General features: G+C 33.6%; 1 protein-coding gene across 1 annotated transcript; it reads left to right on the plus strand.

The window, feature by feature from the left end:
• The first annotated feature begins 4,830 nt into the window (after positions 1-4,830).
• Positions 4,831-11,042, plus strand: LOC25489959 (calcium-transporting ATPase 1). The gene is made up of 7 exons (XM_013606324.3): positions 4,831-5,374; positions 6,413-6,467; positions 6,552-8,500; positions 9,097-9,255; positions 9,670-9,841; positions 9,947-10,245; positions 10,474-11,042. Exons 1-7 carry the CDS (start codon positions 5,198-5,200, stop codon positions 10,720-10,722), a joined length of 3,060 nt encoding a protein of 1,019 aa, XP_013461778.1. The 5' UTR covers positions 4,831-5,197; the 3' UTR covers positions 10,723-11,042.
• The last annotated feature ends 141 nt before the right edge of the window (positions 11,043-11,183 follow it).

Raw genomic sequence — 11,183 nt, forward strand, 5'->3', positions numbered from 1 at the left:
AATAGACAATAAGGTTATATTCAAAGGTCCGATTGATTATATTTGATAACGTTGGTCGGCTGAGTCCGTTAGCCTATAGCTGATGACCGATAGTTGTTGACAAATTTATATCCATTAGTATTTAAGTATTTAAAATTTAGTAATTTAAATTTTTTTATCAAATACATCTTTTGTGTATTATTATTAAATTACTTTTTAATTGCTGTAATTTATTTTATATTTATTTTGATTTTAGTGTTTATACTTAATAGAAAAATAAACTTAACAATAAAATATAAAGGATGAAAAAATTAAACGTAACAATAAAAGTAAACCACAATGAAAAAAAATTGTAAACACTAACAACATATTACTTTTTAATTTACATTATGATCGAAACTTAAAATTATCCTTTCATAAAGTGAGAGATGATTTTGGTTGTGCATAAAGCAAACCAATTTACAAGGGAGCTGTAATAATATTGTATTATTTTTTTGTTTGTTTAAGTGAAGTGACCAACAAAAAGTTTTGCAACCTGTTATACTATCAGGTATAGGTGACATTTAGGGTGGGTAGGAGGAATTATTTTCCACCATGAGAAAATCTTTTTCAGACATTAAATTAAAGAGGAGTATTAATTTTATCATGGACTACCTACACCATATTTTTTTCCTTTCTCTTTTACCCTCTTACTGTCTTACATTTCTGTTAAGATCTGGAATTTTTTTTTCTTTTAATTAACATTATTTTTTTGGTAGAATTCTGGTTTTTTGGTAGAATCCAATTGAACATTTTAGTATCTAAAATCACTTATTATTTGTTCTATTTTTTTTTCGTATTGGATAAGAACAAGTTACGAAATCAAACAAATGAAAATGAAATATGTTTAGAAAATCAATTAATGATAGTTTTTCTTGTGATGAACCAGACTAGAGATAAAAAATAATTATAGACAATCTAGAAGAGGACAGAATATGAAGTCATGAACTAGAAGAGAGAGAGATCATGAAGCCATGAACATTGTAGACAATCTACTTGGTGGAGAAACTCTTGGTGTTGGTTTGAAATTCAATTGGATGGAAAATCGAAAAACACACAAATTTGTAACTGGAATTTTTGTTGGAATATTCAAGAAAGGGAAACAAATATTCAGAGACCATGGACATTGCTAGTGGTGGATTGGAGCATGGAGGAGAGAGAGAATGGTGATGAAAGATACTGGGGAAAAATATAGTGTTGAGAGAATATGATAAAAGTATGGTCTTTATTTGATCTAATGGATAAAATTTACTTTTCTATGGTAGAAAACAACTATCCATTCTCATGCTAAATGCCACCCCAGATGTACATAAAAAAGGAAGTTTCCCATGGTGGGAAGGGATAACCCTTCCCATCGTAAATGCCACCTTAAAATTGTAAGTATTTTTACTTTTACTCTCATTTAAATTGAATCGTTTTTTACATTACCAGCTTTTACTATTTGAAGCAAAACTAGCCTTAAACCATTTTTAGCTGAATTCGACTATAAAACCAAAACTTGTTTAGGAGACAATTTTAAAAAGGAAAATTTTATGGTGAAGTCATAGGAATGATGTTTTTGGTGAAGTTAACACTATAACATCAAAAATGTAATGAGTAACACCCCACTGTTTGTAGAATGACATCAAAAGTTTAGCCCTCATAGTATCATCAATTCATCATGTTAACAAGACTACACTTAATATAATTTTATTATACCTTATTCTAAGCATAACACCCTACAAAGTGTAACACTTAAGACTATCACATAATATCATAAACTCTATTTGCATATTAAAGATTTCAACGATAAAATAGTACTTGTAAGTTCAAGATGTTGCAAGCATTACTAGATGAATATACTATTGATCATTAATCAGTAATCAACAATTTAAAAATGAATCAAACATTAAAATCAAAATTAACTTTTTCAAAAAAATCAATTTCCTGACTGTACCGTAGAAGCTCTATTTAAAAACCATCTGAAGACATTTACTTGTGTTTTAAATTTGGTTAACTTTTCCTTATACAAAAAATACCGGTAAACACCAAGATAAATAATATGTAGAATAATAAAACTGTGGTGTATAAATGTTTCGATGTAATGATCCTGGAAAATTCTTGATGCATTTTTATTGGACTTTGTTGTCGTGGATAAAAGAGTTTGGAATTTAGACAAGGATGGTTGGTAGTTGGTACTCGGTAAAAAGTGCTTACCAATTCTGCATCAACGAAGCAATTGACGTGTCTCATGAATTCTGGTAAATAATGGTTGGTGGCACCTTATCTAGCGTGTAATGATACCACAAAAAGTTGAGAATCTTCTTTGGTGTTGGTTATAAAAATTGTTTGCTCAACGGAGTTCAACTTCATGATGATAGAGGAGTTAACTACCCAAAAGTAGATGTGTTATTTGCAATAACCCCAAGAAGACAGTTTGCACCACTTATCAGTTGGCAAAAAGAAATAGACTTTGGTAAGTGGTGAAGCTTACTTTAACATTTTGGACATACTAGATCAAGAATTGTAACCAAAAAATTACTAGACCAAGACCAAGTTGCTCTTTGTTTGCTGTTTCAGTTTGGATGTTAAAAGTGAGACAATTAATGTCTTTTCTATATTTTTAATTGATTTTAAGCGTCTTCTACTAATTCAAAAAAGTTTAAATTACCTAATCAATGCAATTTTACTTTATTCTACCATCAAACATATAATACACAAATAATTTGACATTTACTTTACATTTACATAAAATTCAATTATATTAAAATTCTTATTAAAATTTAATGATCTTTTACAAATAACAAACATTTATTATACCCGTGCGTCAGCATGGGTTTGTTACTAGTAGTAACAAAAAAATGTAGATATTTATATTATCCAATTCAAAAAGATATTAATATAATTTAATTGATATATGTACATCCCATGATTGGTTTGCCTTGCTCTCAAATCTTCTCTGTGTGTGTCAGTGCCTTGGAACTTAAGGAATAGATGGTTAAACTGTTTGGCTTTTGTTAGGAACATTAACTTTAACTTATCCCATGTTTATAGGGAGGGGAATGTTTGCGCTGATGGTTTAACTAATATTGGTCTTTCTTCCCCTCCCAATACTTTTGTTTGGTTTAACACAATCCCGGATAACTTTAGGGAAGAGTACATTAAGAATAGAAAGGGTTGCGTCCGGATCCTCTCCATTTCCTCTGAAAATGGGGATCGACATTTCCTTACCTTGCGGAACGACATGTGGCATAAGTGGAAACCAACTCTTGAGATCTATTCTTTCTTTAAAACCAATTAAAATTATTAAATAATTAAAGAATTCAATTTGTATTAAATAAAATCAGTTACCAAATTTATGGGGACACTTGTTTCATGCCTTTAATGAATTAAGACTATTGTTTCTGGAAACATGCCTTTCATGAATTTCTTCATGTCAGATGAGGTTTGCGATGGTTGTAGGACACTTGTTTTCAAAGCATAACAACACAGTACCATAGTTAATTATATACTTAATCATGTCAGATGAGTTTGAGATGGTATCCAATTCGAACATCATAGACGTGGTGGATTGATAGAGAGGAACAGAGGTGAAGGAAATTGCTGGGTTTTGTCACCTGCAGTTTGCCCGCAAATTTGGAAACTGATATAAATTGAATTCTTTAATTATTTAATAATTTTAATTGATTTTAAAGAAAGAATAGATCTCAATCGTTGATTTCCACTTATGCCATATGTCATTCCGCAAGGTAAGAAAATGTTGATCCCCATTTTCAGAGGAAATGGAGAGGATCCGGACGCGGATGGAATTATCTAGCTATAGGTTTGTAAATTTTTAAAAGGTTTTAGCCTAATCCCCTTTTTACTTAAAAATAATAATATTTACATCCTTGATATTTATAAATTGATATTTATAAAATAAATATCAATAAAATATCCAAATTCACCCTTAATTAACTTTTTCAATAGAGGGAAGGAAAACTGAAACGAGGGTCCCACGTCTGACATGGGACGCGCTGACAGAGATATACAGCTTCTCTACTAACGTGCAGACAAGACAAACTGGGAATCCCGTTCCGGCAGCTAAACACCTCACAGCCGAAAACTGTTTCTCACCCCCCACTTACACCCCCACTATATATTTTCGCTCCACTAAACAACTCCAATCCAACTCCTACATCAAAATTTAGGCCATTTTTTTTTTTCTATTTTGCAATTAACTAAAGTGAAAAAACGAGTGTATAATTTTTCTTTTAAGTATTTAATTTAGAATTGTATACTAAGCGTAGAGAAATGAGAATATAAACCATATACAAATTTGAGAAATGATATTTGTACAACCATTTTTTGTACAATTTTTTCTCTCATACTCACATTATCTTTTTATTCTCTCTATTCTTTTTCTCTCTCCATTGTTTTTGACCAATGAAAAGAGAGCACAACAAAGTTATCCCAAAAATTGTTCAAATATCATTACAAAAGAAAATGATCATGTATAATATATTTGGGACCTCAATGTGTGAAGCATCGTCAAAAAGTCAATATAATGTTTTGAATGCATTAAAATTACAAATATAACTTGTAGTGATTTTTTATTTGTAAGTTTATGAACTAAATTAATAAAAAAAAAAAAACATTTGAAAATCAAAATGAGGCTAACCAAAAATACACTGATGACGTGTTTATAATTTTGATGTTGTAAACTTGTAAGGACAAATTAAGATCTCACATATTAGAAGACCAAAATAATTGTTTATTCAAAAAAAAAAAAAGGGTTACAAAAGGAATCACGAAACAAAATAGTTTAATCACGTAGCAAAAAGAAAAACAACTTTTGTTCAACAGTTTAATAATTGATTAATTATAATTTATAAACATTAATTGATATGAGTAGATCCAAATCTAAACATAGTAGCAGAGTAGTATACTTAGCCTTTTTTTTCTTTACATTGTTTCACTTTGACTTGCTCAGTGTTTGTAGCATAATAATCAAATCAAACTTTGCGTGAGTTTGTGAAGTTGACGATTGTCAACTATTGTACTGTATTCAAACTTTCTTATTATACTTCAGAAGAATTTTTGTTTTGAATCAATCAATATAATTATAAAAAAATGCAATAATCTTAAGCATTGGAATTTGTTTCAAAACAAGTCTTCATATTTTCTTGTTAAGGTTTGAAAGCAATTAGAGCATAGATAGATGGAGAGTTACTTGAATGAGAATTTCGGAGATGTGAAACCGAAAAACTCATCGGAAGAAGCACTTCAGAGATGGAGGAAGCTTTGTTGGGTTGTTAAGAATCGTAAAAGAAGGTTTCGTTTCACTGCTAATCTTTCCAAAAGATTTGAAGCTGAAGCTATTAGACGCTCTAATCAGGTTTCTATGTTTTTCTTTCTAGATCCAGATATCATCCTAAAATGGAAACTTCCTATGTTTATCCTAACTTTTACTTTCCTATTTTGGCTTTTTTTATGCATTAAATTTTAAATCAAGGTCAATTTATATATATATTGTTTTCATGATCATTTTATTGTTGATCCATTCACATCAAAGCTACTACTACTACATTACATTGAATGAAAGACTGCTTTCTACATGTTACCAGAACTCTCGTTTCTACTAATAATAAGGAACTCAAATCTGATCTGATTTGAGTTCCTTATCATATTTAGAAACAGGGAGACCGTGTAGAAAGTTATTATGAATATTATTTGACGAGAACTTATAAAATTGAGACACGTTGCTGTTTTGCTTGGTTGGAATGCAATTAAGAATCACTTACTTGAATATCTGCAACACGGCGATTGTCAAATTTTTTGTTCTACCCTTAGTCTTTTGTCCGCAAAAGAGGAAAATAGAATAAAAGGATCCAATACTGGCTATGAAGTATGGATTTAAACTCAGTACATTCAATGATCCGTTGCCAATTTTCAATCCTTTCCTTTTATTTCCCTCCACATTTTTCAGACTAACTGCTCTTCCTGTATTGGGTATGAGATTCTGTGGGTACTTACTTTTATTGTCGTAGGGTAATTATCAAACATATATCGGTAGTGATATACTATAATGTCATAGAGCTGCCTGCCCTTCCATGCTTGGTTTGGAATTGTTTCATATCTGATAAATTACCATATTACTCTTATGTTGCATAGCCTGTTAGTATTTCCATATTTCAGCAAACCTACTTAAGTTTGAGCAGATAACATTTCAAATTTTTTCAAGACACGGGTTTTATGATTTTGAATTAAAAATTGAGTCATGGAAAGATTGGAATATTTTTCCTCTCACTATCCTACTAATTACAATATTACCCGAATAGCCTAGCTTTGAGGGGAGAAAAAGGACATGGTCATTTAAATGTTTCAAAAATGATTGTGTAGCCTCTTAATTCCCTGCCACCACTATACATTGTAGGAGAAATTCAGAGTTGCGGTGTTGGTCTCACAAGCTGCACTTCAGTTTATCCATGGTAAGAAAGTCAATCTACATGCATTTTAAAATTGTTGCAAAGGTTTCAGTTTCTACGTGATAAGTAAATATTTGCTCCCTGCAGGCCTAAGTTTGTCAAGCGAGTACAGAGTACCAGAGGAAGTTAAAGCTGCAGGTTTTGAAATTTGTGCTGATGAGGCGGGGACAATTGTTGATGGACGTGATGTGAAGAAATTGAAAATTCATGGTGGGGTTGAGGGTATCACAGACAAACTCAATTCCTGTGTCAACAATGGGATATCAACATCCGAGCCCTTGCTGAATCAAAGAAAAGAAATTTATGGAATTAATAAATTCACTGAAAGTCCAGCCCGGGGATTTTGGGTTTTTGTATGGGAAGCACTTCAAGATACAACTCTTATGATACTTGCGGTCTGTGCTTTTGTCTCTTTAGTGGTTGGCATAATAATGGAAGGGTGGCCTAAGGGTGCGCAGGATGGGATTGGTATTGTTGCAAGCATATTGCTTGTAGTGTTTGTCACTGCCACTAGTGATTACAGACAATCATTGCAGTTTAAGGATCTAGATAAAGAGAAGAAAAAAATTACAGTTCAGGTCACGCGGAATGGATATAGACAGAAAATTTCAATATATGATCTACTTCCTGGTGATATTGTCCATCTTAATATCGGAGATCAAGTCCCTGCTGATGGGCTTTTTGTGTCTGGTTTCTCTGTATGTATAAATGAATCAAGTTTGACAGGTGAAAGTGAACCAGTGAATGTCAGTGACCTTAATCCTTTTCTTCTATCGGGAACCAAAGTCCAGGATGGATCATGCAAGATGCTTGTGACTACTGTTGGAATGAGAACCCAGTGGGGTAAACTAATGGCTACTCTAAGTGAAGGTGGAGATGATGAAACTCCCTTGCAGGTAAAACTCAATGGTGTGGCTACCATTATTGGAAAAATAGGCCTCTTTTTCGCTGTTGTGACTTTCTCAGTGTTGGTCCAAGGGCTATTTAGCCGCAAGCTGCAAGAAGGTTCCCAATGGACATGGTCTGGTGATGATGCAATGGAAATTGTGGAATTCTTTGCTATTGCTGTTACAATTGTTGTTGTTGCTGTTCCTGAAGGTTTACCTTTAGCTGTGACATTGAGCCTTGCTTTTGCCATGAAAAAGATGATGAATGATAAGGCACTCGTCCGTCATTTGGCTGCTTGTGAGACAATGGGATCTGCTACTACTATCTGCAGTGACAAGACTGGCACGTTAACTACAAACCATATGACTGTTGTAAAAGCTTGCATTTGTGGGAAGATCAAAGAGGTAAATAGCTCCATCGACTCTTCTGATTTCTCATCTGATCTTCCTGATTCTGCTATAGCAATTCTACTTGAATCAATATTCAACAACACCGGAGGAGAAGTGGTCAAAAATGAAAATGGAAAGATTGAGATTCTGGGATCACCAACTGAGACTGCCATCTTGGAATTTGGGCTATCACTTGGTGGTGATTTCCACAAAGAACGACAAGCATCAAAACTTGTGAAAGTTGAACCATTTAATTCTATAAAGAAGCGCATGGGGGTAGTTCTACAGCTTCCTGATGGTGGATACAGAGCACACTGCAAGGGCGCCTCTGAAATAATTCTTGCTGCATGTGACAAATTTGTAGACTCAAATAGCAAGATTGTTCCACTTGATGAAGACTCCATCAGTCACTTGAATGATACAATCGAAAAATTTGCCAATGAAGCTCTCCGGACCCTTTGCCTTGCTTACATTGATATTCATGATGAATTTTTAGTTGGAAGTCCTATTCCTGTTAATGGTTACACTTGTGTAGGAATAGTGGGTATTAAAGATCCAGTTCGTCCTGGTGTTCGAGAGTCTGTAGCCATTTGTAGGTCGGCTGGTATTACTGTTAGGATGGTTACCGGAGACAACATAAATACTGCAAAGGCGATTGCTAGAGAATGTGGAATTTTAACAGATGGTATAGCGATTGAAGGGCCGGAGTTCCGTGAAATGAGTGAGAAGGAATTGCTTGATATCATTCCAAAAATTCAGGTGCATATCAATAATATGTCATTTAATTTTTATTTTTTTATTTTAATTTGCTTGACAATTTGTTTGAAGGATTAGCTGCTCTTACCAGAGTTTGAGTTTTGGTGTGCATTTCTTTTAGGGGGTGGGGTGGGGTGGGGTGGGGTACATGAATGAACTTGGTGTCCTGGAATTAAAAGGTCTAGTTAGAGGTTGCCATAAACTTGTCAATTCTTAAAGATTTACTATAATGATGAATGATGACTCTCAGAAGCCTAAGCAAAATCCTTGTTATGCATATTCAAACTTTATATGTACTTCAAAAGTTCAAATCACAATATACACCAAAATAACAAAAATATTTTCTCGCTAGGCAGAGCATGGATTAAACGATATCATTATGTCTTCTCGTCACTATAAATTTAAAAGAGCCACATGATTACGTGGATGTTGACCGTCATTAAAACTAACATAGTGATAGTAAATGGACTGGGTGATGGATCATTTGAATATACTAAGGTGATTTTCAAACCCTGGAAGTAAAAGCTTGGCGGTCTACATTACCCTTTACTAAAAACATTTGTTTATAATCTCAACAATCAATATGTCTAAATCTGCAGGTAATGGCTCGATCTTCACCCATGGATAAGCATACCCTAGTGAAACACTTGAGGACAACATTTGAAGAGGTTGTTGCAGTTACTGGTGATGGTACAAATGATGCGCCAGCACTTCATGAAGCGGATATTGGACTTGCAATGGGCATTGCTGGAACCGAGGTATGTCTTCATACCAATGTATTGATGGTAGAAATTTGTAAACCATGAATAATTTTTTTATTGGAATTTTTTATGTAGAGGGTACGTTTTTTATTTCCAAATGTATATATTACTAAATGTGAAGTGCTTATGAGTTATGATATATAAAATGGCAAATGACACTCCGTTATTTAATCTGTACAACAAGGTAATTTAGCTTATACCAAGTGGAGAAGTTTTCGTTCAAAGAGATACTTTCTACTTTATGTATAACACTAGTTCCAAGAGATAATTTGCACTGTGTGCATAATACTACCTCTAAAATCCAATCTTATTATTGGTTTCTGGCAGATGATCTTAGTCCCTTAACTAGTTGCCATTCTAAATTAGTACTTGGTAATATATTTTTTAAAGCCGTTATTTTGGCAATTTCAGGTAGCAAAAGAAAGTGCCGATGTAATAATACTAGATGATAACTTTTCAACTATCGTCACTGTGGCCAAATGGGGCCGTTCAGTCTACATAAACATACAGAAATTTGTGCAGTTCCAGCTAACTGTAAATGTTGTTGCTTTGATTGTCAATTTCACTTCTGCCTGTTTGACAGGTAGTCATGATGTGTTCCTTGTTATTACGTTTATCAAAGTTAAATCATGAATTTTTGCATCGTGTGCCTTGTTCTTTTTTCCTCATGATATATATAAATACCCAGGAAATGCTCCCCTCACTGCGGTTCAACTTTTATGGGTCAACATGATTATGGACACTCTTGGAGCACTTGCACTTGCCACTGAACCTCCTAATGATGAGTTGATGAAAAGAGCACCAGTTGGTAGGAAAGGAAACTTTATCAGTAACGTGATGTGGAGGAATATCACGGGGCAGTCTATATATCAGTTTGTCATAATCTGGTTACTCCAGACAAGAGGAAAAACAGTTTTTCATCTTGATGGCCCGGATAGTGATCTGATATTGAATACACTCATTTTCAATTCATTTGTATTCTGTCAGGTAAACTTAGAAAATCATTGTTCTGGGATGTGATTTATGATTTCATATTCAGACTAGACAAATAATATTTTCTGACTTTTGGAATATTAAAATATTGTTGTCGAATATTTTTCTAACCTTTCATGGGTGCTGAAATTCCCTGTGTTAAATGTTTAAACTATGGTTCCTTGTAATATGTTCTCTGATTGTACACTTCATTAACCCACTCGTATTCAAATGTCTTGTTAGGTTTTCAATGAGATCAGTTCCCGAGACATGGAGAGGATAAATGTTTTTGAAGGTATACTGAAGAATTATGTGTTCACAGCTGTACTCACCTGCACCGCCATCTTCCAAATCATAATTGTTGAATTCTTGGGCACCTATGCCAACACATCTCCTCTAAGTTTGAAACTGTGGTTCATTAGCGTTTTCCTTGGAGTCCTTGGCATGCCAATTGGTGCAGCTTTGAAGATGATCCCTGTGGGATCTGTCTAAAATAAATTCAGACAATTAGGTACATTCTTGGTCATTCTCTGTTCTCACATGAAAATCAAGGTTCTTGTTTGCTCCTCGTCTCTTCTAAAAGTTGCCAATTGAACCAAGTGTTTTCCTAGCTTGAAATTTTGTAGGGCACTGAGTAGAGACTAAATTTGGTATTTGTTGCTGGTGTCAGATGACATATATCAAACATTTTGCACGATTTTTGTCAAATTTCAGAGCGATGTATATTATATGAACTGGGATTTTTGTATAATGAGGTACTTTTTCAGTATACGGGGTTATAATTCTCTTAATTTGAATGATTTATTTGTTTATTATTCATGAAATTATGATGATATCCATCTACAGTTTCTCAAATTTACTCTCTTAGTCAGGAATGAGTTGTTTCCAAAAGGATTCATGTGCATCTTTCCACACGCCTGTTGAAACGGTGCTTGCAGCCAACTTTTAAACTA

Source organism: Medicago truncatula, chromosome 3 (genome assembly GCF_003473485.1).
Source record: "Medicago truncatula cultivar Jemalong A17 chromosome 3, MtrunA17r5.0-ANR, whole genome shotgun sequence".
NCBI classification, from domain to species: domain Eukaryota; kingdom Viridiplantae; phylum Streptophyta; class Magnoliopsida; order Fabales; family Fabaceae; genus Medicago; species Medicago truncatula.

Excerpts from the sequence above, each read along its gene's own strand:
- LOC25489959 (XM_013606324.3), top strand. The coding sequence starts at position 5,198 with ATGGAGAGTTACTTGAATGAGAATTTCGGAGATGTGAAACCGAAAAAC. Across the intron at positions 5,375-6,412 it reads CTATTAGACGCTCTAATCAG|GAGAAATTCAGAGTTGCGGT; the intron begins GTTTCTATGTTT and ends TATACATTGTAG. Across the intron at positions 8,501-9,096 it reads ATATCATTCCAAAAATTCAG|GTAATGGCTCGATCTTCACC; the intron begins GTGCATATCAAT and ends CTAAATCTGCAG.